This window comes from Nakaseomyces bracarensis (assembly GCF_045282275.1).
Source record: "Nakaseomyces bracarensis strain CBM3 chromosome Unknown Scaff12_0, whole genome shotgun sequence".
NCBI lineage: Eukaryota > Fungi > Ascomycota > Saccharomycetes > Saccharomycetales > Saccharomycetaceae > Nakaseomyces > Nakaseomyces bracarensis.
Genome location: NW_027263958.1, coordinates 1,257,673 through 1,284,923, shown reverse-complemented (window position 1 = coordinate 1,284,923; position 27,251 = coordinate 1,257,673). Strand labels below are relative to the sequence as shown.

At 35.3% G+C, this 27,251-nt stretch overlaps 13 protein-coding genes across 13 annotated transcripts; 6 read left to right on the top strand and 7 right to left on the bottom strand.

Moving 5' to 3' along the window:
- Window positions 1-286: 286 nt before the first annotated feature.
- LCB5 (sphinganine kinase LCB5) lies at window positions 287-2,557 on the top strand (the record flags this gene model as incomplete). Its single annotated transcript, XM_071054116.1, has 1 exon — window positions 287-2,557. One exon carries the CDS (start codon window positions 287-289, stop codon window positions 2,555-2,557), a length of 2,271 nt encoding a protein of 756 aa, XP_070910528.1.
- Window positions 2,558-3,423: 866 nt separating this feature from the next.
- Window positions 3,424-4,080, bottom strand: YPT6 (Rab family GTPase YPT6; the record flags this gene model as incomplete). Its single annotated transcript, XM_071054115.1, has 1 exon — window positions 3,424-4,080. The coding sequence occupies one exon, from the start codon at window positions 4,078-4,080 to the stop codon at window positions 3,424-3,426; it is 657 nt and encodes a 218-aa protein (XP_070910527.1).
- Window positions 4,081-4,610: 530 nt separating this feature from the next.
- On the bottom strand, window positions 4,611-4,805 carry TMA7 (Tma7p; the record flags this gene model as incomplete). Its single annotated transcript, XM_071054114.1, has 1 exon — window positions 4,611-4,805. One exon carries the CDS (start codon window positions 4,803-4,805, stop codon window positions 4,611-4,613), a length of 195 nt encoding a protein of 64 aa, XP_070910526.1.
- A 903-nt stretch (window positions 4,806-5,708) lies between these two features.
- On the top strand, window positions 5,709-7,985 carry RED1 (Red1p; the record flags this gene model as incomplete). Its single annotated transcript, XM_071054113.1, has 1 exon — window positions 5,709-7,985. The coding sequence occupies one exon, from the start codon at window positions 5,709-5,711 to the stop codon at window positions 7,983-7,985; it is 2,277 nt and encodes a 758-aa protein (XP_070910525.1).
- Window positions 7,986-8,519: 534 nt separating this feature from the next.
- RPS28B (40S ribosomal protein eS28) lies at window positions 8,520-8,723 on the top strand (the record flags this gene model as incomplete). Its single annotated transcript, XM_071054112.1, has 1 exon — window positions 8,520-8,723. One exon carries the CDS (start codon window positions 8,520-8,522, stop codon window positions 8,721-8,723), a length of 204 nt encoding a protein of 67 aa, XP_070910524.1.
- An 850-nt stretch (window positions 8,724-9,573) lies between these two features.
- On the bottom strand, window positions 9,574-10,500 carry RNJ42_03947 (uncharacterized protein; the record flags this gene model as incomplete). The annotated part of the gene is made up of 1 exon (XM_071054111.1): window positions 9,574-10,500. The coding sequence occupies one exon, from the start codon at window positions 10,498-10,500 to the stop codon at window positions 9,574-9,576; it is 927 nt and encodes a 308-aa protein (XP_070910523.1).
- A 381-nt stretch (window positions 10,501-10,881) lies between these two features.
- BOP2 (Bop2p) lies at window positions 10,882-12,582 on the bottom strand (the record flags this gene model as incomplete). The annotated part of the gene is made up of 1 exon (XM_071054110.1): window positions 10,882-12,582. One exon carries the CDS (start codon window positions 12,580-12,582, stop codon window positions 10,882-10,884), a length of 1,701 nt encoding a protein of 566 aa, XP_070910522.1.
- A 1,289-nt stretch (window positions 12,583-13,871) lies between these two features.
- On the top strand, window positions 13,872-14,657 carry ECM11 (Ecm11p; the record flags this gene model as incomplete). The annotated part of the gene is made up of 1 exon (XM_071054109.1): window positions 13,872-14,657. The coding sequence occupies one exon, from the start codon at window positions 13,872-13,874 to the stop codon at window positions 14,655-14,657; it is 786 nt and encodes a 261-aa protein (XP_070910521.1).
- Window positions 14,658-14,968: 311 nt separating this feature from the next.
- RPS17B (40S ribosomal protein eS17) lies at window positions 14,969-15,909 on the bottom strand (the record flags this gene model as incomplete). Its single annotated transcript, XM_071054108.1, has 2 exons — window positions 14,969-15,376; window positions 15,907-15,909. The coding sequence occupies 2 exons, from the start codon at window positions 15,907-15,909 to the stop codon at window positions 14,969-14,971; spliced, it is 411 nt and encodes a 136-aa protein (XP_070910520.1).
- Window positions 15,910-17,124: 1,215 nt separating this feature from the next.
- On the top strand, window positions 17,125-18,462 carry ADA2 (chromatin-binding transcription regulator ADA2; the record flags this gene model as incomplete). The annotated part of the gene is made up of 1 exon (XM_071054107.1): window positions 17,125-18,462. One exon carries the CDS (start codon window positions 17,125-17,127, stop codon window positions 18,460-18,462), a length of 1,338 nt encoding a protein of 445 aa, XP_070910519.1.
- A 387-nt stretch (window positions 18,463-18,849) lies between these two features.
- On the bottom strand, window positions 18,850-20,214 carry UTP6 (snoRNA-binding rRNA-processing protein UTP6; the record flags this gene model as incomplete). The annotated part of the gene is made up of 1 exon (XM_071054106.1): window positions 18,850-20,214. One exon carries the CDS (start codon window positions 20,212-20,214, stop codon window positions 18,850-18,852), a length of 1,365 nt encoding a protein of 454 aa, XP_070910518.1.
- Window positions 20,215-20,902: 688 nt separating this feature from the next.
- Window positions 20,903-21,766, top strand: PRE2 (proteasome core particle subunit beta 5; the record flags this gene model as incomplete). The annotated part of the gene is made up of 1 exon (XM_071054105.1): window positions 20,903-21,766. The coding sequence occupies one exon, from the start codon at window positions 20,903-20,905 to the stop codon at window positions 21,764-21,766; it is 864 nt and encodes a 287-aa protein (XP_070910517.1).
- Window positions 21,767-22,206: 440 nt separating this feature from the next.
- Window positions 22,207-26,964, bottom strand: FHL1 (Fhl1p; the record flags this gene model as incomplete). Its single annotated transcript, XM_071054104.1, has 1 exon — window positions 22,207-26,964. One exon carries the CDS (start codon window positions 26,962-26,964, stop codon window positions 22,207-22,209), a length of 4,758 nt encoding a protein of 1,585 aa, XP_070910516.1.
- Window positions 26,965-27,251: the final 287 nt, after the last annotated feature.

Genomic DNA, 27,251 nt, shown 5'->3' with positions numbered 1-27,251 from the left:
CTGTGTGTAAATGGGCCAACGCTGTGTGTTGAGTGCAAACTGTAATACAGCAGGGTAATACTTGCTGCATCAATTTTTTATTATTTTATATTTTTTTGTTTCTCGTTTTTTATGTGATCCTTAGAAATGATAGTAGTGGGTCGTTAAGACTCTCTTTTCATGTTACCTACTATATAATCTTCCTACTATATATACCATGTTGACAGTATATACTGTTTTATAACCGTATGTTTTAGTATTATATATTATTCAAGACAAGTTTGAAAAGTAGCAAAAAAGTTATTAAATGGTAGAACAGCTGAAGAAGACGAAGAAGAAGAGAGTTGATATGGTGAGTAAAGCTCTACTTACTGAGGATGGGATTAGGATTACTGGGGTGAAGAATATGCCTTCTAGTGTTAGCCAAGGGAATAATGGGATGGAGAGCGCGAATAACCTGTACAGGCCCTCTACGATGTATATGAATGGCAATGGCTCTAGTCGTGGGAGTCTGCGGAGCAGACTCAGTATAGATAGTCGGATCAGCTCGACGGACAGCTTCACAAGTCTCAACAGCCACAGGTCGAGCTCGAGTGTCTTCGAGACCGCCTCGCTGGTGAGTTGCGTTACTTGTCTCAGTGACTCGAGTTATGCTGACTCGTCGGTGTCCAATATATCAGTAACCTCAAGTGGGGGCAGTGCTACCACAGCAGCAACAACGAGGCCTTCCCCGCCTGGGGCCTCCCGGAGTAACTCTTTACGACAGAAAGATGGTAAGAACAAGCATAAGGACATGTTCTTACCGATCAATACCGTGATACCATACGCCCGTATCCTAAATGCGAAGTGTTATACACGGTGCCAACACCCATACGAGCATGATTTCCAGGGCTCAGACCAGTTCGTCTCCTCCGTGTCCCCTACGCCGAGACCCCCAAGAAAGAATTTCAAGAGGAAAGGATCTGGAAGACTATCGAATATCCCCGATATGAGCGAAGAAGACAATGAGGATGAGTCTAACCCATTCATTAATCCTAGAGATAGCGGCTTTATGGCGCGTGGTGACTCCAACACGTCCGAGAACCAGATTCTAATGGGCCTCAGTTCTTTCTCCATCGATAATAAGAACAATTCTACATCCTCGTTCCAAAAGAAAGAGACCAAAGTCACTGAAGAGACAATCGAGTCTCCACCATCAGAAATGGCACCTAAAGGTAGAGCTTCTAAAATGGGTGATTTGAAGCTCATTGAGGTCACTTTTGCCAAGCCTAGAAGACAAGATGTGGTTCCTAAGAAGATCCTACTGGCCATTGAAAGTGATCTCTCCGGAGATGATCTCGTAGAAGAAATTATCCAGAGAAGTTATAAGAATACAAAGCAATCCAGATCTATTCTCGTAATTATTAACCCATTTGGTGGTAAAGGTAAAGCAAAGAAGCTGTTCAAGAGTAAAGCTAAACCTCTTTTAACTGCTAGTAGATGCACTGTAGATATCCAATACACCAAGTATCCGGAACATGCTGTGGATATTGCAAAAGAACTGGACATCGATAAGTATGATACAATTGCGTGCGCTTCTGGTGACGGTATTCCATATGAAGTAATTAATGGTCTATATAGAAGACCTGATCGTGTAGAAGCATTCAACAAAATAGCGATCACCCAACTACCGTGTGGCTCAGGTAACGCCATGAGTGTTTCGTGCCACTGGACCAGTAATCCATCATATGCTGCTCTTTGTCTGTTGAAATCGGTCGAGGCTAGAATAGATTTAATGTGTTGTTCGCAGCCATCTTACGTGGACGAATTCCCAAGGCTTTCCTTTTTAAGTCAAACATATGGTGTTATCGCTGAATCTGATATTAACACTGAATTCATTAGGTGGATGGGACCAGCAAGATTCGAACTAGGTGTGGCTTTCAATGTTCTCCAAAGAAAGAAATATCCATGTGAGCTTTATGTGAAGTATGCGGCAAAGTCTAAAAATGATTTGAAGGTACATTATCTAGAACACAAAGACAAAGGTGCGTTAACTTTCGAAGGTGAATTCCCAGATTACAATGCCGACGACAATAATTCTAACTCAAATGATGATAATTTCAGACCGTCTTCTAGAAACTCACTGAACGAAATAACTGAGGAGAACTTCAAACTCAAGTATCCTTTGAAAGATGGCATCCCAAGTGATTGGGAAAGGTTTGATCCATCTATCGCTAACAATATTGGGATCTTTTATACAGGGAAAATGCCATACATTGCAGCAGACACAAAATTTTTCCCCGCAGCATTGCCTTCAGATGGTACTATAGACATGGTAGTTACAGATGCAAGAACTTCGGTTACTAGGATGGCGCCTATCCTATTGGCTTTAGATAAGGGTTCTCATGTTTTACAACCGGAAGTTATTCATTCCAAAATCTTAGCTTATAAATTAATTCCTAAATTAAGCCACGGTCTGTTCTCTGTAGATGGTGAGAAATTCCCCCTTGAACCTTTACAGGTTGAAGTTTTACCAAAACTTTGTAAAACACTACTTAGAAATGGGAGTTATGTTGATACTGCTTTTGATTCAATGTAGGCTCTCCTTTAGAAGATGAATTTATGAACATAACACCAGAAATTAAGAAAAAGTAGTCATATTCATAACTGTATGACGATAATATCACGTTTTGCATTAAATTTTCGCTTATGTTTCTTGGTTATTGTATTAATTACTGATGTATAAGTTCTCAAGCACATCTGATTTGGCAATAAACAATAACAAGAAATATAAATCGAAAGTAAAAAAAATACATATTAATAAAAAAGTACGTTAGTTAAATTTTTGTTGAGCTAAGAATACACATGAATTGATTAGAACAAATATCTAATAACTGATATATAGATATTTGTTGTTAATAGACTTATATATTTTAAATAACATTGTTACTTTAACATAGACGCATAGTCCCGACTATTTAAAATAAAAAATTACAGATTATTGTAAACCGATAAATGCTACACTTTATTATGTGGATTAAATATTATCAATAAGAAATGATCTAATTATACAATAGTTTATGAGTTTATTCAGTACCCTCCTATTATAATTCAGAAATATCTGTAATATCTTTGCATCTCATGTAAAAGATATCAATGCATCTAAGATAGTAATGTAACTCAAATAAATACAAACGAAAATGATTAAATGTGGTATGCTTATCTCATGGGTAACGATAATAGTTTGTCTTGTAATAAAATCATGTTTAATATAGTTTATCAGTTTATTAGAGCTCGATTGAAATTAGTAACAGTGGTTTCAATAAATATTACCTTTATTCTTATCTGGAATTAATCGGAACATGATTATTACTCACAATAAAAGTAAACAGTTAATACTTCTAATTAGTGGGTTTTAGTTGAGTTTAAAACGTATTTTAAAACAGATTTTCATCGAGCTCAGCTTCAGCATTGACAGCTACTACCTGATTCGTCATTTTCATTTGTTGCAATATCGATAACACCCGTCTTACCAGTATTACGGTTACCGTTCGCTCCATTCGCATCAAGTGGGTTAACATCGCTATCTTGAAATTCTGGAAGAGATTTGGCAATTTTTTTGAATAGGTTCTTAACATTATAGCCAGCTTTCGTGGAAGTCTCCATAAATATTTTGGCACCAAGGAGCTGAGCTTTTTTCTCACCTTCTTCTGTAGTAACTTGTCTTTCTTCGCTTAAGTCACTCTTGTTACCGACTACACAAAGTATTACATTTTCCTCTCCCCTTTCATTTTTAACATCTTCAATCCACTTATCTATGAATTCAAAGGATTTCCTCTTCGTTATATCATAAACAACAATGGCTACTCTTGAGTCTCTAATGTATGATGGGATTAACGATCTGAATCTTTCCTGTCCTGCAGTATCCCACAATTGCAGACGTATAGTTTTGTCATCCAGGTACATAGTTTTCGATAAAAAATCAATACCTATAGTGGCCTGGTAATTATCATCAAAGGTATCATACATGAACCTTGTAATTAGTGAGGTTTTACCAACACCTTGTTCTCCAAGGAAAACAATCTTATATTTTGTCAATAGCTTATCAGTTCTTCCTGACATTTTGGCAGTATCTATAATGAATTGATATGTATTATTATGAGTCTGATTCCGAAATATTACAGTAAGCACTTTTTTTATATCTAGTATAGTGTCTTCCTTGAATTGTCTTCTTGCCGTCCCAATTCAGATTTAGAAAGATGTATTTGGAAAGAATGGATGATTATATGTAATATATAATATTTCTAACAACAATGGGATCGTTTACCTCCAATAGTACATCTCGTCTTTAGAAAATAAAAGGGAATTATTCAAAGAAGTGATCGATTCTTCCTTACCTTACGTTACCTTCTTGCTTGTCCTCTCTCTATCACTGACCCTACGTCGATCATTAACATCCACTTGCGTTACCCGGATAATTCAGGGTAACACATCTTACGAGGATAAATCTAATTTCAGTCTATTCCAATTTATTTTATAGAGATATCATATAAAGGGAGTAAACTAGTGTATAGGATCAAAAGATATCATATTACGTTATATTATATGTAAAGAGAAAAATAAATTGTAGATCTATGGATAAATGTTTTATTTTATTTCTTACCAGACTTCTTGATACCACCACCAACTAGTGGCTTACCGGCTTTGACGTTATTCAGCATAGCCTTCTTAGCAGCAGCATCAGCCTTTTGCTTCTCCTTGAAGGCTTGCTCCTCAGGGTCTAGATCCTGTTGTTGCTTCTTCTTTTGCTTAAGAGGCTTCATCTTACCACCTTGACGACCAGACATCTTGTATATATGTTAGTTGATGAGATATTATCGGGCTGGAGAATTTCTGATTCTAATAAGAATTAAAACCTTTGTATATATAAACCAGTTGACCTGAAAAAATACCTATACTATTTAATGCGATTCATCTCCACACATGTGATCATTACACATCATTACGCAAGGATGCTCATCGGGTTCCATTCCACCCCTCAACTCTCACCCGGCAATTTGGCACTACAAAAAAAATTTTCCCTCTATCACTAGCCACGTATAATACGTCTATAGTGACGCTATATCGATCAACGATTATTATGTATGTATAAGTATGTCCATAGTAGAGTTCCTAACAACTCTGTTTTATATCATGTACTAATATTGTATAAAGAACTAATAAGACAAAAAGTGATAGATGGAACAAATATCCATATAGTGTATCCGTAATATGACAGAAAATATACTAAAATATTAAATTATTGATATAGTTATGTACCCTCAAAGTATAATTTTTTTTCCTTCTTTGATTTGCACTGCATTGCATCTTAATAAGCTGTTTACGTTTTTCTTCCACTTAGAGATGATCATAGCCAATATATAGCATATTACATATTAATTATAATGAAAGTTCAAATAATAGACTGTTACAGACTTCAGTAATGGCACATGTTATTTATTCGATAATCAACTATTAAATACTATATAATAATAATATATAATAATTATTATATAGGACATGAAATATAATTATATCATTATATACGTTAGATATACATTTAGCAGTGATATCCGAGATCTGCGGTAGCTGACGTTAAAGGGCGGCTATTGAATAGAGGTTTATTTTGTTTCAAGAGGTCTGTACCTCTCTGGACATATTGGAATGAATAGACATATAACTTTTCAGGTGGTATATAAAAACTAAAGCAGATGACATTAGGTAAAGCGGTTAAAGATCTGTTTTCAATTGAATTAAGGAATGACGGGAAAATGACTGGGTTTCAGAGCTTGGAATCTATATATAATATTGCAGTAAATCACGTGAAGGGTGCATCAGGGCAGCAGAAAACAATTCTTGAAAATATCAATGATGTGTCAAAATATAGAATTACATCTGTGGAATTATACTGTCTCCTTGCTATCATCTTAATAGAAGTTGCCAAGGACAAAACCCAGTGGGTCCATTTGTTAAATAAAAAGCTGCCCAACGAAATCACGTATGATCCAAATTTTATTGAATCGTGTTGTCAATTTTTCGTTAGCCGTATTAAAATAATACCTATAACGGAGAAGAACTGGAAGTATGCTATAACATTATTAAGGATATCTACACTAACTGACGAGATCACAAAGGTATTTAGTGTCTCCAAAAACATAATCCAAAGTTTGAACATTAATGTAATTAACCATGTTATTACTGATTTTCAATTGCTAAATACAGTTTTCACGTTAATGGTTGTATTTGAAGTTGAAGATTCAATAGTTTCGGACATAATAAGATCTAGAATACAGAAAAGGTCATATCTGCTTGGGAATGCAACTATTATTAACTTGGTAATGACAAACTACCATTCTCATTTGATTAATTTCTATAGAGTAGAGAAATGTTGTATGCTGTACAAAAAAGATCATCTGATTTCTAAGAAGCTACTTTCTATTCCAACAGGTTCAGGAAGACAATTTTGTTATATTCAAGTAATTTACTCAAATTTATTTATATGGGCTGGAAGTAGCCTGTTAATACAAATTCAACTTAAGGATATTTTATTCAAAAAGCACTCTAACTCGACAGTAACTTTGAATTTCGTGGAAGGGGATAGCTTACCTTTAGTCATTGCTTTTAGTGGTTTCGGTAGTAAAGGCTTTCCTTTGAATTACTTAGTAGGTATTGAGTTACGAATGGAGGATATGAAGGATTGTAACAGTTTTTTTAATAAAATGAATAACAATTTTAGAATAAGTGAGGCAAGCAATTATTTACTGTTGAATCACTCAGATACTGATGTAATTTCCGAAGGAGGCCATGCTGGCGCTATTATTAATAAAATACAAGAGTCACAGAAAAATGTGATTCAAAATGAAGTACATGATGACAGCTCAAAACGTGTCAAAGATCAGTGCCAACAAAATTTGCAATTACAAACTCCAGAGAGATCAGATTTAAAAAAATCTGCTGATGAGTGGGATTTGAAGGATGACTGTTCAAATGATAGATATGTAAATGGCACAATGATCAATGAGATGGAGTCATCCCCTTTGGAAGGTGTTTGTAAGAGAACTGTACAAAGGCAGCTGTCAAAATGTGCTGATATACTTAAAAAAGATCTAACCAAAGAATTTGAAACTGACCTTATCGGTTCAATAGAAGTCATGAGAGAAAATCACTTGGATCCTTCTTCTTCCTTAGTGATCACTAAATATGACAACATACAAACGACAAAAAAATTTGTAAATGGTGGTCAGTTAACATCTCAATTCTTGGGTACAAGAAAGAAAAAAACCGAAAACATACTGAAACCAACGAGAAAAAATGGTAAGAAGATTCAGAAGAAAGATAACTTACAAATTTTGAATACAATCTTCGGTGCCCCTAAGTTCAAAATAAATAATACGAGACATACTAACAAGAAACAGAAAAAGGTTCCAGGAAAACTTACAACAGTAATTGAACAGGTAAAAAATACAAGTTTGAAAAGGGTAGATAGAGGTGAAATCAACGCTGTTGTTTCAGAAAATGATAGAAATGTCAGAGATATGATAACTCCATCAGAACAAATAAAGAATAGTGACATTAGTACTGAGAGAATAGGCTCTATTATGAAAGGAAATCCTAAAGGGGTGGCTGATAACTTAGATGAGAAGGAGTCTTTGCCGGCCGTAAAGAAAGAGCCCATGAACGCTTTTGCCCTTTCAATTCAAGAACAATTAGCTCAGTCATTGAATCAGATTGCTAATCAAATGGTAACAAGAATCTCTTTAATCAACGAGGAACTTAATGCAAAGATAATGAAAGATTTATCAGAGAAATATAGAAATATCTTCCAGGAGTTACAACTTTCTTTCCAGAATGATGTAGATAACATGACTAGCTTCTTATCTGAAATAGAAGGATTGACTAGTCTGTCAGAAACAGAATTGTCAAATTTAATAAGAGAAAGGCATGTGATAGAAACACGACTTTACCTCTCCCCTAGGAGAGATAGTTAATTTTCATTCACATCCTTTATTGCCAGAGAGCAAAAAAAAACTCCGAGAAATCACCATTAGCTACGATTGTTTGTATTGCGTAACGTTTCTTTTTTATGTGATCACCGCTAATCCCGTTCTCATTTTTTTCTTTTTGGGAAAGTTCAATCTTTCACATGAAAAAGTGGAAATTTTTGGAAAGGACGGAAGAAAAATATGAATTTTTTTGTTTTTTTGAAATTTTCAAAATATTCAGTATGAGTTTCCTAATTCGGAAATTTCAACTTGGTTCACGCAACTTTTTCCAAAAATTTGAATTTTTTTTTTCCTTCCATCAAGGAAAGCATCAAGCAAGGACCAACCTCACCTTTTGCAAAGTTTCAATTCTTGCGCAACAGCACGAACTAGTTGGCAAGCTCTGAAAATAGTTGGCAAATAGCATATTTTGAACACATACTACTTTAAAATTAAAATTTATTGTATTTATTATTGGTATTTTCCTGTTTGTATATTTCAAAATAAAGGTACAGCTCCACCAAGTCAAACAAAGTCAAGATGGATAACAAAACCCCAGTTACTTTAGCTAGAGTCATCAAGGTCTTAGGTAGAACCGGTTCTCGTGGTGGTGTTACCCAAGTTCGTGTTGAATTCTTGGAAGACACTTCCCGTACTATTGTCAGAAACGTCAAGGGTCCAGTTAGAGAAAACGACATCTTGGTCCTAATGGAATCTGAACGTGAAGCTCGTCGTTTGCGTTAAAACAAGAAATACATTGGCAGTTATGCGGGTGCTGATATGTCAACGAATTGGATTATATCTCCCCGTATTTGTTTTTTATTTCTGATTTTAAGCTTAAACTAACTAAACATTTGGAGATTTATACCATAGTATTTTTCCCGTTAATTTTTACCTATAATATAAAATTATAATAAAAAAAATTGATATTTTAATAAACTACTACAACTGCCAAGGAGAAGAGTTGATATGAATTTATGCGTGAGAAAGGATAGAGTGTTGGGGATATTATAAAAAAAATTACTTATTACTGTTAAACAATCGCAAGCTAAAGTGTTTTTACAATTAACAAAATAGGCTAAAAAGGTGATGTGATTACTTGAGAAAGATATGAAGACCCAAGATTTGTACTTACCGTTTACCGTTTAGCAGTTTGATTGATTGTTTGATATCGAATATTTTTGTTGATTGACATTTTAACAGTACGAGTAGTTTTCAAATTCCCCATTGCCTCTCTAATTCACACCTCACCATAATACATCATCTCTTTCATCTGAGTATACTTTATATAAATGTATAATTACATATACACGTGAAATTCGGGTCATGACAAAGGCGGCTATTGATCGCGTTGAATGGACAGAGTGGGGAAGCTGCATTTTTTTCATCGAACACCCATACATCTTGATGTATGGGTGTTTATTCAAATAATGGTTTGTGACTGCACAAGTGTATTATACCTATGAACGATTGCGGCTCGTGATAATTTGTCTGGAATCTTTTCCCATCTCAAAGACAAGTACACTAAACTTGGCAATAAACCTATTCTGAAATATAGTATTTTCTTACCTAAAATAATTTAAACATCATTTATTTATTTTTTAGCTAATTTTGTGGGACTTACTACTATTTTACCGAACTTTCGTTTTTTTCTAGGTACTTCTCCAGAAGAACCATGACTTGACTGTGTTTCTTGGTTATCTAATTGCGGCGTTATTGATTTAGTAGGCGAAATTAGCATTATATCCCTACGCGTTGAAGTATTTCTCTTTCTTATGTCCCCAGTTTTTCCCTTTTCATCTGGGGTATCGTAAATCTGCAAGAAATCACTTTCAGGTGTTTCATCTCTATAGGAGATTGAGCTTTGTGATAATCTCTCTTCCATTTTATTTTTCATTTCGATGCATTTATCTCTAGTAATGAACATCTTAGCCAAATCAATTGATAGCACATTTGAAAATTCAGGCGATTCTAAGTTATCACTAATAGATTTTAAAATATTCCGATAATTTACAGATTTTGACTGATCACCTCTAGTTAGTCCTTCTAATTGACCACGATACCACACAGTTAGACATAACTCCTGAGTTAACTCTAAGAGTGACGGAACTGTGTGTTTAACATCGATTGGATCTCTTTCTAATGTCACTTTAGCTGTGGAAGCTTTATCAATGTTTATTTCTATTTCCAAACAGCTATCAACAACTGTCAAACTACACGTTGTAGCCTCATCAGTTTGTAGTGTAGTTTGATTTGAATTGCGAAAAAAATTTGATAGTAGACGGAGCAACTCCTTTCCAGACTTATCATCAAACCCTTGATCACTAAACTGTCTTAGTAAATTAGAACCACTAATTTTATATGCGTTAAAGCTACCTTCATTTTCGTCATTCAGAAGAAGCATAGGGGTTAGTGCTGTTATTACAGATATCTCAACTAATTGTTCGTCTCTCCATTTGTCACTATATTTGATCAATTGAAGCTTACCATCGACTTTTCCAACACGCCATTTAAAGTCCATTATTATTGATCTTGTGAAAAAGGCAATTAGACTTTGTCAAATAGATTAAAGTTTTATATGCCATAACATTTCACTCTTGTTAAATGGTTCTCCTGCTAATTTAGCTTAGAAAACAATGGTTACCAGAAAAGACCGAAGAAAGTCGACCTTTAACAAAAAAAGAAAGAAAATTTTTAGTCATGTTTAATTAAAAATTAATAAAATTTATGTGGAAGAATAGTATATATATGAATATAAAAAGAAAAGAACAATGATGTTCCTATGCTAGAATATACAAGCACGATAAACAAAGTCTTCCTACTTGGCTTAGTTATTTTTTGCTATTGTTTCTTGTTTTTCTTTATTGCCATCATCTGAAAACCATAACTTAGTCAGGCTCAGTCAGACAACAATAAACTTTTGTTTTTCACTTACAAAAGTAGGAAAACTTCCGGCAAGGTCTAGTTTTGGTAAAAATTCCTGTAGGTTTTGTATATTGAAGATGTAATTAGTCGAATCTTCTGATCTAAAAGCTAACCTTTCGCAGTTTGGTAATTCGTTCCAAGAAGTGAAAGCAATTGGATTCATGTCAGTTATTTGAGAAGGATTTTCAGCAAAAGTAACATTATCAAAAGAAGTATTGTGAGCTTTATTATATCTATTACTGGTTGTCAGCATTCTCCTTCTGGTCACTTCTAAGTTGGCAGTGTAGCCACAAAGGGGCTTCTTTTCCGACTCTAGACTAAATGAATCGTTTCTATATGATATCACTGGTTTATTTGTAATTCTTGGTTTGTTGGATAATGTCAGCGTTTTCAACTTAGGGAGATACAGTCCTTGTATTTCGATTGTGGAACTCTTTTCAAATCTTAATAGTTTTAGTTCTAGCTCCTCCAGTGTGCTGCATTTGACACATATTATCGGTGTAGTATAGTGTTCCACTTTTGAAAAGACATTTGAGCTGATTTCAGTTGGAACCCAATTGACTATCTTAGATTTAATAACTCCTTCGGGTATTAAGTTAACCCTGAAATAAGAGACACCATCTTGAGTATCATTCATAGCACAATCATGAAGCATTTTCAAGTTTTCTCTTAATGAAACCACCAATCTTTCTGGAGAGCCAGTAGCTGCGATCTCATCGAATTTGAACCTATGACCTGTGAATGTCTTTATTTTTGGCAGTTTCCAGTTAGCCATTGAGTGCAATTTAAACATCTGTTCGATTTTGATCTTATTATCCCTACACTTCCGTAGTACCAAGGATGAAAGATCGATAAAATTGCAAGACTCAACAAGAGTACTGTCCATCTGATGGTTCACAAAATGAAGATCTACAAGGTTGGGTAAGAAAAACTTGAAATTAGACAGGAAATTCTTTAGCAAAATGGATTTATCTCTTTGGTAGCCTTTGAATCTGGTCAATAGATAGTAAAAAAAAGAATCCAAAGTCATATAGTTCATGTGCATCTCTGTCACAAGTGGAATCAATATTTTATTTACCTTGAAATCTGAGGTGTTGGATTTCTCGATCAATTCGAGAAACTCAAAATCCAATACCCCAAAAAACGACTTATCGCAAACCAACTTGGAACCTTCAGCATCAAATATTATAGATTCGATATTGTACACGGTACCTATCTCAAATAGTATGTCTTTCAACACTTCATGGAACTTTTCAGTATCAAATGTTACTCCTTCATAAACTTGAAACAGAAGGTTCAGCCTACCCTTGTGGTCCTTAGAACATTTGTCTCTCAACATCGTTAAATCTACTTGGAATTGTTGGCGATCCCAGGTCTCTAAATCCACTGCCCAAATAATATTCTCGTGGTTACTTAATTCCTTCTCATTATCCTGTACACCTGAGCTCAATAGTCTCAGAACACCTGTATCCCTCTGTCTCTCCTCACTAACATACGACTCAAGGTGAAACCGCGAACGTATCTGCTCATATATACGGTTGTGCACCGGAACAGCATTGAGAATCCCGAAACAGTCCAAGACCAAACTACTATCAGCCTCAGACCCTAGCCGATCTAATATCAAATCAAGGACCTCAGCAGGTAACGTATCCAATAATCCTAATCCTTTCTTCTCCATCGCCTTTATTTTTTTCTTTTTTAATTTATTTATTTAAAGACTTTTGTTTGTAATTAGTAACCTCATTTTCGTAATCTTTCAACAACATTAATACCATTCCTTTATATATCACTCAAATAGGATATGGATCGACTATAGAGATGATCATAGATCATATATGAGCACTTTGAAATGCATCCGGTTATTTTGTCCCCTCCTCCGTTGATGCGCACGTTTCTAAGGCGGGCCCAAGTTCCCTTTTAATTTTATTTTTTTTTGTATTTTTGCATTGTGTCAATCCCAAATGAAGTAAGGCTGTAGTATTATTATTGTGAGTAAACACGCAGAAAGTGCTGCAGTAGTCTTCTATATTTAGAATGTGTCATTCAGCTGAACTGTCTCTAGGCTTGTTAAGGGGCAGTAAAGCGGAGGGCACTTCTATTCTTTTTATAGAAAGTGCGCAGTAGGAGGTGATGACTTGTGTAGTGAAGCCTCTCCATCACAAAACTCGGGAAGAAAAGCCCGAAGCGCCTTCTTTTTGTTTATTTTTTTTCGTTCTTCTGTGCTTTTTTTTAACTTTCTCCACAGAGCCGTACTGGGATATCTTTGGAATCTGTAGAGATGACTTGGTGTAACATAAAAAAAAGATTTGACTGTGGTGTTTACAGGATTCACTGTGGGGTCTGCACATTTCACTGTGGTGACTGTGCACTGTGGTGACTGTGAAATGTTGGTGACTGTGAAATGATGGTGATCCTTAATTTTTTTTTTCGTAAGAACTACGGCAATTTTCATGTGTGCCGCATAAATGACTGCACCTTCGGGTGTCAACTTGCGATTTTTACGCACATCCCAGAAGTAGGGTAATTGTTCTCAAAACATATTTTAGAGTTCGTATCTTATTACAGGAAAGGACAAAAAGAAAGAAATAAATAAGCTTTCGGCGGCTAATTCTTTTTTTATTTTTTTGTGGGGGAATTTGTCGGCGGCTATTTTATTGGCGGCTAATTCTGGTTTTTGATCTTTTTTTTACCCCAATTTTTTTTTTCATCCTCTCTCAGGGAAAAGGTATAAAAGGGAGGGGGGATTTCTGGTTTTTTATCCCAGAAGATCTTTCATTCTTTAATTTATTTACTTGGCGGCTATTTTTAATTGCCTTTATTTATTTTTTTTTTAATTTGGTTAAAGAGAGAAGAAAAAGAAATAGCATAAATAAAAATATGCTATGATTAGTATATAACAGGTAAGTTCTATTTATATACATTTTATATGATTAAAAAAAAACAAAATACAAAATAGTCCAAAAAATTATGAGTATAGTTAAGACAGAAAATGGTAAGAAGATAGTGAAAAGTAAGAAACATAAAGAATTAAAGCTCGAGAATTTCTTGTTGAGTCCAGGAAAAGTGACTTCTTCTACACCAACGACCCCATCTATAAAACACGAGAATAATATTCCTATGCCATCAAGTGATTTGAAAAACAAGTGGCACCTCACTGGGAAACTGTTTGATAACACAGAAGAACAGAACAAAGATGATATCACACAAAAAATATCAACGTTGAATGATACAATGAGTAATGAGGGGAGGGACACGGTGAATAATATTGATAAAAGCGGTAATAATACTCATGATCAATCACAAGTTCAGTTCAACAGCATAGTAGCAGAAACACCAAAGGCAACTTCTTTCCAGCCTATTCATGAACAAGAAGAGGTGATAATAAACCCTGGCCCCTACGTAAGGCATACCAAATTATTGTACGAAGATACTGATGATGGAATCGTCCTGGGTAAAGAAGAGGTGGAAGAAATCTTCCCAGGATTAAATAAAGAAGAAGAAAAGAAATATTGTAATGAAGCCACCAACTGGTCCCTAGAAGAATGGGTCAAGGAAGGTGAACTTTTGCTTAATGCACAACAGGAAATATTTGCAACAATAATACAAAAAAGGATAGAACTGAGTTGTAACTTCGCTGCACTACTATCAGTCCTAGATGATCGAGCAGAAGCCTTGTGTTTAAAAGGAGATTTGATCGAAAAGAAGCTAGGAAAAGTTAAGGAATTGGGCAATGAGATATTAAACTTGTTATAGTGTTGTTAACTAAAAGAATTTGGGCAAATGTTTTTTTTTCTTTTTTTTTTCTTTTTTGTGATGATGTGCTACGTATGTGAGATTCCGTGGTACGCTAGTTACAGAAATAACTATGCATCACAACTAGGTATGACTATCGAAATGTTCTACTTAATTGAACTATTTTAAGATGATAATGATATATTATATTATACTTCCCGTAATCAAAAAAGATACATGTGATTTTATATGATATTGTGGTGGAGTTTTAGATGAATTAAAAGAAAAATACATAAAAATATTAAATATTCAATTGAACTGAACACTTAAATTTAGTTTCTCTTTCTGAAACGTCTGTCTCTTTGAGCGGAGATGTTGATGACAGACAATGGCAACTTCAAACCCAAAGACTTAACCAAGTCAGCGGTTTGGTTGTCGACGTTCAAGACACCCTTAGAGTGAGACAAGTCCAAAGCAGAGACATCTGGGACGTATTGATCCTTTCTTTCTCTTTCTTCTTCTTGCAACTTGAAAGAGATACCTCTAACTGGACCCTTTTGAATTCTTCTCATCAAGTGAGTAGTGTAACCAGCAATCTTGTTTCTCAATCTCTTGGATTGGATGGTAGCGATTTCGTCACACAATCTCTTGTTGGTTTGGAAATCCATGGTCAACTTTGGATAGTAACGTTCAATCAAAGCCTTGGAGGCACGCTTGACGGTCTTGGTTCTAACTCTACCCTGTTCAAATTTGTAACCACCTTGATATGAATTTTAGAATCAATATTGATGCATTTCGGCGCCAACTATAGATTATTTCAAGTTAGGATGTTAAAAATATGTTAGTAAAAGAATTCCTTTCATCTTATAATTATGTGGTATTTGTGAATCAAAATTAAGTAAAATAAAATAAAACAAATCCTATCATAAGGACATTTTTTTGAGTAACTTTCTTGGCTGACTTAGTGTTTTAATCTAATAGCATTCAACTCTCAATATCACAAACGTTGGCATCGCTATCAGTCGTTTCTTTTCATTACAATAAGATCCTAATGTTCTATTTAAAAAATGATAAAATTCCTCTGGTATTCAACAGTCTGTATATTTATGGTTTATATTATTCAACTCATTTTCTCATAATAATGGTCTAATAAAAATCAGTTTCTAACCTTTAATATTTTGTTTGATGTCATTCTGTTCTCATTATGGCGTATATTTGTTTTATTTGTTTACTGCTCTTAATTCACTCAATAGGTTATTCCTCAACGTACCATTTTTGAATCGTGGTGTCTTTAATGTGGTTCTCTATGGTCTTTGAATTCAACAGTTTTCAAAAATCACGTATAATATAAGCACAATTTAGCTCAAATTCAATTAATAGCAATATGCGTTTGTGTGAAGATTTTTGGAAAATGGCGGCCGACGGATTTTACCAAAACCTTTCCAATTACGACCACTACCAAACCTCTCTGTGTGTACCGTACTGCCTAAGCTCCACTGAACTGATAGCCAGCTGGGCTTCATCGCAATGCTATCCTATTCCTCCCTACCGATACTGCTACACCTGCATCGTAAGTGTAGTTAGTTACTCCACGTTCCCTCTTCCTAACTGGAATTCAGACAAGGACACTCTTGCTGGGTCACCAGCCAAGCTCACCAAACTCGCTAAGGATCCCCGTCGACCCAGAATAACTAACGGAAGGGCTACACCCCCCTCCAAAGCCCCTGGACAGGTGACATGTGTGCATTCCAAAAGCGTTCCGAAAAAAACTTAGACCAGGTCGCATTGGGTACTCAGAAAGAATAAGTTAAATAATTGTTATTCGGGCGAAAATTTATTTTTTCAAGACAATTTATTATTGGTGTACCGATGTTTATCATACACCCATACCATTTTAGAAACAGTCACAAATTTCTTCGATCCCGGGTAACAAGGTATTATTTTTTACGAAGAAGGGATTTTGACATTTCGTAAATAATATTAATATGTTTAGATATGGGTTACCCAGGTTTGTTTAATGAGGGAAATGGAAAATAAATTGAAAATAAATTGAAAATAAATAAATAACAAAAAAAAAAGAAAGGGACGGGGACGAAAGGCAAAAATTTAGGAAGAAACGACCTGGTGAGCTAAGTTTGGAAAACCTAAAAATGACTTGATTTTCCTGCTATTTGGCGTCTGTACATGTGACTATCAGTTAGACTGTTAATAATCGATTAGATTTAGCCGCTATTTCCCTAAAAGACTAATAACAACTATTGTTCATCAAATTAATTCATTACTGGACCGGAAGACCCAGAGCAACTATTATAAAATAATTGTCATCAAGATTATAAGTCCAAATTGAAGTTATTTACTTCTGCTTCCTATTATAATTAAAACTGGATTTGCTGCATTAAACAAAACTTTAATTTACCTTTTTTTTTTCGGTTAGGATATAAACATTATTTCATTGCATTTTTTTTTTTTTTTACTATTTAAATATAACATGTCAAACAAGTTCCATTGTGATGTATGCTCGGCTGATTGTACACATCGTGTAAGGATATCATGCGCTGTTTGTCCTGAGTATGATTTATGTGTGCCTTGCTTTTCTCAAGGTTCTTATAATGCTAAACATAGACCATATCATGACTATCGAATTATAGAGACAAATTCTTATCCTATATTATGTGAGGACTGGGGCGCTGATGAAGAATTGGCATTGATTAAGGGTGCACAGACGTTAGGGTTAGGTAATTGGCATGATATTGCAGAACATATTGGTAGCAGAGAGAAAGATGAGGTGAGAGATCATTATACAAAATATTATATTGAAAGTCCTTATTATCCTATTCCTGATATCACGAAGGATATAAAAGCTGATCAAGATACATTCCTAAATAATAGAAAGAGCAGAATAGAAAAGTTCAGAGATAGACCATTAGAACCCCCTAAAAAACCTATGGCTTCTGTACCGTCATGTCATGAAGTTCAAGGATTTATGCCTGGTAGATTGGAATTTGAAACTGAATTCGAAAATGAGGCTGAAGGACCTGTAAAGGATATGGTATTTGAACCAGATGATCAACCTTTAGATATAGAACTCAAATTTGCCATTTTGGATATATACAGCTCCAGGCTTACTACAAGAGCTGAAAAGAAAAGACTATTATTTGAGAATAAACTTATGGAATATAGAAAGCTTCAAAACGTTGATAAAAAACGTACCAAAGAAGCCAAGGAATTGTACAATAAAATCAAGGCATATGCAAGGATAATGACCGCGCAGGATTTTGAAGACTTCTCCAAAGACATCTTAGAGGAACTACAATGCAGAACGAGGATACATCAGCTCCAAGAATGGAGAAGTAAAGGTCTAACAACTCTGGAGGCTGGATTGAAGTATGAAAGGGATAAACAAGCTAGAATAGGCACTCTAGAACGCTTAGGTAATTATGGTGACTCATCTCTTGGGAATCTTGGCACAAACTCAAACAGTTTGGCTGGTACACCAGGCTTAACAGGGACTAGGCACAGATCAACACCTGCGAATAGACCACATGCTGACTCAGTAAATAACACTGATAACAAAAAGAAAACTATGACGATAAGTGATATCCAACATGCTGCAGATTATGCTCTTTTATCACCCGAGGAGCAACAACTATGTATACAACTGAAAATTCTACCTAAACCATATTTAGCAATCAAAGAAGTTATGTTCAGAGAATTGCTACGGACAGGAGGCAGTTTGCAGAAAAAGAGCTGTCGGGACTTATTAAACATAGATCCTGTGAAAGCCAATAGGATCTATGACTTTTTTCAATTACAACATTGGATATAATGGAACTAAAATGGGAGACTAATTATGTTCTCATGGCTATAGGCATCTACCCGTTGTTCTCATGAATACTTTCAAATAAAGAGACTTTGCAACTAAAATAGAAATAAGTTGGAAACAGCAAAACATGAAAAGAGCACTACGCATAAATTTCATTGTAACATTTATAAAACTTTCTAACGCTATAAATATATAATTATTTACAGCTTTATGTTTTGTATGTATTTCTTAGACAAATGTACATAATATATATTCCCGCATTTCTTCAAAATCTAAGTGATACCATAAATATAAAATAGAAATCTGGTAAGGTTTGTTTTATCTATGACTAGTGAGATAAGAATTAAAAAGAATGCAAAATATTAATTATAGGTATTATATATAAAAGATTTACAGTTTTGAGATGATTTGCTTTAAAATTGCAAATTTCTGTTCATCATTGGTGTTAGTTTCTGATAAGAAATTTGTCTGTAAAAGCTCCTTATATTTTTGTTGTAACAATTTCCTGGTGTTCTCATCCTTTAATTTATTTTTATAAGCCATGTAATTTCTAACGGAAATTTGCAACGAATCGATATCCAAATCTACGGCAGTCATATATCTGATACTCAATGTTGTCTCTAGGACAATTAATTCTGTATAGAGTTCTGGTAGCTCGGTGGCAATTGCAACATTGAAGTGATCCTCCTTCCAGAATTGTAATATGTGATTGATCAGGTAGTCTCTCTGTAAATCTTTAAACTTATCGAACAGAGCTATTATTTCTAGTGATTTTTCGAATAGGAACTGAACTGCTTCTCTGTTTAATTCTTTGTCAGTATTAGAATCTGAGATTGCATAGTAGCCTCTGTGCTTATCAAGGTAGAACTTACCCAGTTTTTTCATCTCGATGTCGAAGATGGCTAGAGCAATATCACCGCGAAGAGCTGGGTTTGTTTCAGAATTACCGAGCATATTCATATCTGCTTCAGGTAGTTCATTTAGCTTATCCTTCATAGAATCACCTGTTGATGGCATCTTTAATTGTTCATCACCTTCATCCTCATCGTTATTAGTGTTCTTTTCAGCCATAATAGTGTTTGCTTTCGTACCACTCTGTTCGTTAAGCATATCCAATTCTTGTTCTCTTTCATTGATTAGGTTCATAACTTTTCTCCTATTAATTAATTTAGTAACAAAGTTTAGCTCAAACTTGATATATTCGTACCACAATTTAGATGAATCAGGGTTAAATTTCAGAGCATTTTGGAAGACGGTTCTGCAAGATTTAAAGTTGGCGTGAGTTTCATATTCATATTTAGCACAACTAATCCATACATCGACGTTGTGTGGGTGTAACCTCAGTAGCTGATTATAGACGACATGGATTCTCTTATAGGAAGTCTCGGTACCCATTTTCTTCAAAAAGTTCAGATACATAGCCCAGAATTTTAGATCCTGAGGAAACTTCTGAGTACCTCTCTGGTAAATAAATGCTATTCTTTGGTTGATTGATTTATCTGATATACTATGGGTCTTCTTGGCCTGTAATATTCTCTGACAGCGTTTCAGTCTCAGTTTCTGGACCTGTGTTTCGTATTGGATATACCTCATATAATCTCTAATCGAAGAACCTCTGGAATTTAGCCTGTGTTCGAAATCCGTTCTTTTCTTCATGATCTTGGACACCTCATTCTTAGTGAATAGCTCCTTCTCCACAAGATCATTAATCTCGGGAATACATTGTTCCAAATAGTATCTAGTTTTAGAAGACATTTGCCCTTTGAGTTTCTGATTGTTATTATAACCAACTACAAACTGAAAGATAGAATACTCAAAAGATTATACTACAGTATAATAGATAGTCTTAAAGGTGAGAAGAGCTCATCGCAAAATACAAAAAAAAAAAAATTAAAAAATTTTGGAAATTTTTCAACCAAAAAAAAAAGAAAGAAAGAAAAATTGAAAATGAAAAAAAAACACACCAATATTTGTTACCCGGAATATTGACTCCGGGTAATATTGTTGGTGGTTGTCCGGGTAGCATATATATCCGGGTAATTGAAATTCATAATCAGGGTAACAATATTTGATTTGAGTACTTAGCCGGGTAAACGTTGTGTGGCAAAAACGGGGACCCCGAAATGACCTCCGCGTTGTTTTCTAAGCGGGCATTCAGTTTACAAATTTGTTGTGCGGGTTGTTCTGTGTAAATTTGACAATTCAATGGATGAAGCTTTTCTCTAATATGGGCGGCGGTGAATACAATCCTAGCGATTGCTTAAGGAAAGGGATTTTTAGCTTAAAGCATTAATTAGTTTTGATTGTGCATAGTGAAAGTGGAGCCCTGTTTCTAAACCTATAAAACAGTTTGTAATAACAAAGCAGTTGAGATTGGGTCGATAGTTGATTTATCAATTAATACAGAACTTACCTAAGCGACCAAAATAAAACTAATAAGAAAATGCAGGCTATTGCTGACAGTTTTAATACATCTAGTGCGCTAGTTAGGGAGCTACAGTATGACAACGAAGATAATCTTCATGATGACTTCATAGATGGTACACATAACTTTTCTAGGCTAGCGCCATCAATTGCTATGCCTCCTATCTCCACACCTCAGGCATTTTTGAGGGCACATACTGATGATTCTAAGAACCCGGACTGTGCCATCAAGATTGCGCATGGTACTACGACACTAGCGTTTAGATTCCAGGGTGGTATTGTCGTTGCTGTGGATTCTCGTGCTACTGCAGGTAACTGGGTGGCCTCGCAGACAGTTAAGAAGGTTATTGAGATTAATCCATTTTTGTTGGGTACTATGGCAGGTGGTGCAGCAGATTGTCAGTTCTGGGAGACCTGGTTGGGTTCTCAGTGTAGGTTACACGAATTGAAGGAGAAAGAGAGGATTTCAGTGGCTGCCGCATCGAAGATTCTAGGTAACCTAGTGTATCAGTACAAGGGTGCTGGTCTTTCGATGGGTACTATGATCTGTGGTTATACTAAGAAAGAAGGACCAACCATTTACTATGTCGACTCTGATGGTACAAGGCTGAAGGGTGACTTGTTCTGTGTGGGGTCTGGTCAGACATTTGCATACGGTGTGCTCGATTCTAACTACAAATGGGATTTGACAGTAGAAGAAGCTTTATATCTGGGGAAGAGATCTATCCTAGCAGCAGCTCATAGAGATGCCTACTCCGGTGGTTCTATCAATCTATACCATGTGACAGAAGACGGTTGGGTATTCCATGGTAACCATGATGTTGGACAACTATTCTGGGAGATAAAAGAAAAGGAAGGTTCTTTCAATAATGTAGTTGGTTAATTAAACTTGAACAACAAGAATAAATAGAAATGATATGTATAAATGTAACCCCTCTTATTACTTCCTTCTGATACTTCTAATGAAGATCAATTTACGTATGTATTTTAATTAAGATCTCTTTGACATTATCGCGGGTATCTTTAGTTAAACATAGTACTTTTTAATGGAAATAATAATTGATATAGAAAGAATGAATAATTATTACAATTTTATACTATACTGACAAAAGTATGAGTAAATGCGAGATATATATTTATAAAATATTTTAGCCTGTTTGAGCAAAAAAAAATCTAGAATATTTGAGCACGTTTAAAAATTATAGTTAGCATTTCTATCGGTAGTCTCCGAGCCTCCTGTAGGCCAAAAGAGAATGTGAAGTAACAATGGAACATTGTTCTGTTTTGTATTGTTTGTTGTTGTTTTATTAATTTTAAAATGAATCAGAAATCCAGGCTACCAACATCATCATCGTCTAGTTCACCAACAGGATCGTCTAAATCATTAGGGAAATCAAAAGCTGCGTCCTCCTCTTCCAGTAGACTTTCAATTGCACTTTCTTGAGATTTTAACTTCTTACGTTCACGTTCATCCTCATCTTCGTTGTCTTTCTCGTCTTCTTTGTTATCCGAAGATCCTGAATTATTTCCATCGTCGGAATCATCGTCACTATCATCGCTGCTGTCGTCTTCACTACTGCTGTCACTGCTGCTTTCATCAGAATCAGAATCACTGCTGTCACTATCACTACCACTTTCACTATCATCATCACTTTCACTACTACCAGAACTAGACGAGCTTTCCTCACTATCTTCTTCATTGTTAGTTTTAATGTCATCTCGAGTTCTTTTTGAAGGAATTACTTTATTATCAGTTGTTGGTACAGCAGAAATAGTCCTTACAGCCTGCTTAGGTTGGAAAAACTTTGATAGAGATGTGGGGTCAAAAGAGCTTCCAAGTGTAGTTTTAATAGGGGGTGTGGGAGCTTTTGCTGGTTTAGGCAAGGATTGTGATTTTGCTAGTGTGGGCTTCTTCATTTCTTGTTTGGTGACAGTTTGTCTAGGTTTTGCAGTAGTTTTCGAGGCTGAATTAATTGAAGGCAAGTGTACAAGTTGCTTCACTTCACCATTGGTGATTTTAGCAGTTGCAGCATTTACAGCAGCAGCCAGGATCAAATTGAGGTGCTGAGGATTCTTATCCATAAGAGCAGTTAAAGGATTGCCAGATATTCCTTTGCTTTTAGCTGCCTGTGTGACTTGGTTTATAGTCATTGCTAATGCTTGTGTTAGAATGTTCGCTATCACTTGCTTGGATAGTCCTTTTCTATCCTTTGTTAAAATGACTAGTTGCTCCTGTAAGTATTTCATAGTCCTCTGATGATCGTCCATAGTTGGACTTTTATTAGAATTCGCTCTATTAGCAGCAAGCGTTTGAGAGATGTTCTGTTTTTTAACAACTTTTGATGTTGTGGCAGGTGTCGTTTTAGTGATAGTCTTTTTTGTAGTTTCTGGTTTGCTTTGTGTGGTTTGTTGCTTCGATTCTATCACTTCCTTCTGTTTCTGTTTCAGGATTTCACGTTCATTTATATATTGTTCATCTAAGCCCCATAGCCAACCTTTACCTTCCTTAGAGACTTTTCTAAAGGATTTATTCAATGATAAATTATGTCTAACTGAACTTTGCCAACCATCAGGACAATACTTAAAGTAAGGATAAAGATCCCTTATACCCGCATAAATTTCGGAAAGAGACATACCTTTCTCTTTCGAGTATTTTCTAATACAGGCGGTTAACATTGTAGAATAGTTAGAGGTAGGTTTTACTCTGTATTCAGGAGGAATCTCCTCCGGTTTGTAAACTTTCTTAGGTTGTTTTGCAGGCTTTTTAGGTTTTGGAGGTGGTGGTGGTTTAGGTTTAGTTTTCTTAGGTGACGGCTTTGGTGGAGCTGGCTTATCTTTTTTAGCGCTTTCACTTTCAATTTCTTTTTTAACCAAGATAGTTTCATCGATTTTATTCACTTTTATATCCTCTTTCGTGTCCTGTTTATTATCCTCTTTTTTTTCTTGCTTTTTTATTACTTCTTCTTCTTTTTCCTCTTGTTTAACTTCTGGTTTCGTATCTGGCTTAATAACATCTTCTTTTTTTGGCGAGGGTACAACATCAGGTTCCGGAAGTATGAATTGGAAAGGAATTTGTCCTATTTGAATTTTTGACTTATTTTTAAGTGGTACCGTATTGCCACGCTCGACAAAAATATCATCAACGAAAGCACCATTTTTTCCAATTATTGACAGCTCAAATCTTCCAGTACCAAAGTTATAGAATATTTGTGCATGTCGTCTTGAAATAGCCTTAGACGGACCAAGGTTTACATCAACCTTATGTGAGAAATCATTTTCAGATCTTCTTCCAATAATTGCATGTAGAGTTTGCACATAGAACGTAAAGCTCTGAAAATCTAATCTGGCATAAGCAAATATTGTAGGTTGATTAGTATTTGAATTTTGTTCGCTAGTATCCCCAGTTTTAGATGCAAGAGGGTTTTCTGGAATCGTTTGTTGGTTTTTAATTTCATGTTGTTGGAAGACCATTGGAGTTAATGAATTTTGCCTTTTTGGATAAAGAAGGCTGTTCTTCTCATTAATTATTGAAGCAGGAGTATTAGAGTTGGTGTCATTCTTTAAGGACAAGTGGTCCTTTGTGAGTGGAGCAGCAAGAGATGCTCTAGAATGTCCAATACCGTCATTTATCAGCGGCTGACCTGGCGAAACTTCATCATCTTTCATCGGTACTAACGGTGGTGTTTTTGCAGCTTCATTTCTTCCATCAGTTTCTAGGTGTGATTTTCTATCTTCAATATGTTTATCAACTTCAGATAAAAAAGTTTTTTCTTCGTTAGTAGAAGTTGAATCTATTTTTTCTTTTGTAGAAGATTCTATGTCCTTAGAATCTAAGTTTTTGGCTGGAGCACCACTTTCTCGTTCTTGGGAATGAATTGAAGTCTGCGTTTCGGTATTAGTAGGCAAGGGAGTATCTTCAATTTTGTTTTCATCATTGTGTGTATTCTCAGCCTTAACTTCCGTATCCTTGTCTTCGTACTCAAGGCCATCATCAAGCATTTCATTATCTTCAAAAATATCGGTATGTTTGGTATCAAGCTCTAGAAGTTTAACTAATTGATCGTGATCTAAATTTTCTGGTAAGTCTAGCTTCATATTTTCCTCCGCCTTATCTTTTTCTGTCTCATGAAGATCAAGAGGAGTATCTATTTCAGGCAGCTCTAGCTTAGGATTTGACTCCAGTGTACCATTTTCACTATTTTTCTCAGTACCGCTTTCTTTATCATTTAAATGACTAGGTTCTAGTACACTCCCGGCGATACCGTATTTATTTTCAGTGGAAATCTTATTGATGTCGGTGTCAGAAATACTGCCATGTTTTTCATCAAGATGGGATATATCGGCATCGCTGATTTCCGTGTGGTGCTCTTCGTTTTCATTATTATTTGACTCGTTTATGTCTCCAAGAGATTCTTGAGGACCCATTTGAAGTGCAGAATCCGATTTAGGATGTCCATTAGGCTCTGATGATTCTTCTGATTTGTTCCCAATATCTCCTTCTGATCTATTAGTTATGTCATTTTTCGTAATGTTATTACTATTATCTCCTACTTCAGTTTGCCGCTCCAAGGTAATTTTTACATTAGAGCTATTTGGAAGTATGTCTTCGGTAGATACAGGTGATCCATTATGAATATTGTTATGTTTAGTTTCTTCTTCAGATGTATTATTTGAGTTTCCCTGTTCAGGATCGTTTAGGTTAGGTGGATTTATTGCTTTCGTCAAATTAGATACATCAGACTCAAGTCCTTCTTGTTGGTTGTCACTTTCACTGTTTATGGTGGAACCAATGACTTCATCTTGGGTAACTGTAGGATGTTGTGCTTGATTGGTGTCATTTACTTCAATATTTATAGTACCAGACGTGCTGTCATTCTCTGCAAGTATATTACTGTCCTCATTTTTCGGAGGAGTACCTGTATTACTAGTTTCATTGAATTTTTCAGGACTTTTGATGTCCGAGTCATTGGAATTACTTAATTTTTCGTTCTCATTCTCATCTATAATGGGATCTTTGACGCCATCTATTGCTGTATCTGAAGCCAAACTATCTGTATTATCTTTATTGTTAAACTCATATATTTGTTCGGTCTTTTCGTTCTCGTGAATCGCCTGCACATTGTCTAAAGATTTTCCAGTGTCTAAAGATTTCACATCGTTTTTTAACTTCACATTGTCTATTGATTCCTCATTTTCTATCAGATTCACATTTCCAAGCGACCCCTCATTGTCTGATTTTGGAGTATTATTACTTGATGGCTGTCGGCTCTCCTGAAGTTGTCCATCATTATTGGATATATCGGATGGACGTCTACTTGAATGTAGTTCGAATCCTTCTTCTATAGTGTTAGGTTCATTTGAGGCGCTCACGAATACATCACCATTCAGACTTTCAAAAGATAGTTTGCTAACATTGACATTATCATTTGAGTTCTCTGTCTTTGCCTGGATGTCACCATCATCAATTTTTTGGACATCGTCATTTTTATTCGGTATTTCCCCGCTATGATTGTCACTAAATTGAAGCTCTTTATTATCAGATTTAATCGAGTTCTTTTCTGTCGATGTATTTATATGATTGTTTTCATTACTATCATCCATATAGTTATCATTATTGGCAGCAATTGAATCGTCATTGTTGTCAGCTGCAATTGCTTCATGGATACTAATATTGGTATGATCATCCATAGGGAAATCCAATGCTGTTGTCGGCAGATCATGGATTTCGTCAGGAGAAAATTCACTTATACTTTCAAAAGTCCCGACACCAATTTCTATATCTTCACCAAGGGCCTTCTTCCTGTTTGCTTGAAATTCTTCTAAACTGATGCTATTAGATCTTACTCCGGAATGGCCAGAAAGCAAATTATGAAAACTTACCTCATGTTCATCATCGATGACAGGATCATTACTGTTTCCCTCTTTAGGTTTGCTTATCGTGATACTCGGTACTGCATCCTTTATAACAGATGTATCTTTCACGGAATCCTCACCTTGAGCTATAATACTGGTGTCATTTGACTCCTCTTTAGTTTCCTCATGTTCCTGAGATAACGGCCTTGAATCTAAAGACGTGTCCATGTCTGTTGGTTTCTTTTAGTTATTAGTTATTTCAAATAGTGCGCTACTTTTCAAATCACTGTAGTTCCGATACTACAAGCAATATAATTTCCAAATCAATATAGTAATAGCAATATAAATACGTTTTCTAGGCACACTAATACCCCACAGGCGCCTGTCCTAAAACTTTATGAGATAGTTTCTTATTCCAGTACCTTTCAAGCTATAATGAAACTCTTTTTTAGCCAGTAAATAGAGCCCTTTCCTAGTATCTTTTTTTTTATTTCCTTTTCGTGCCAGTGAGCAGT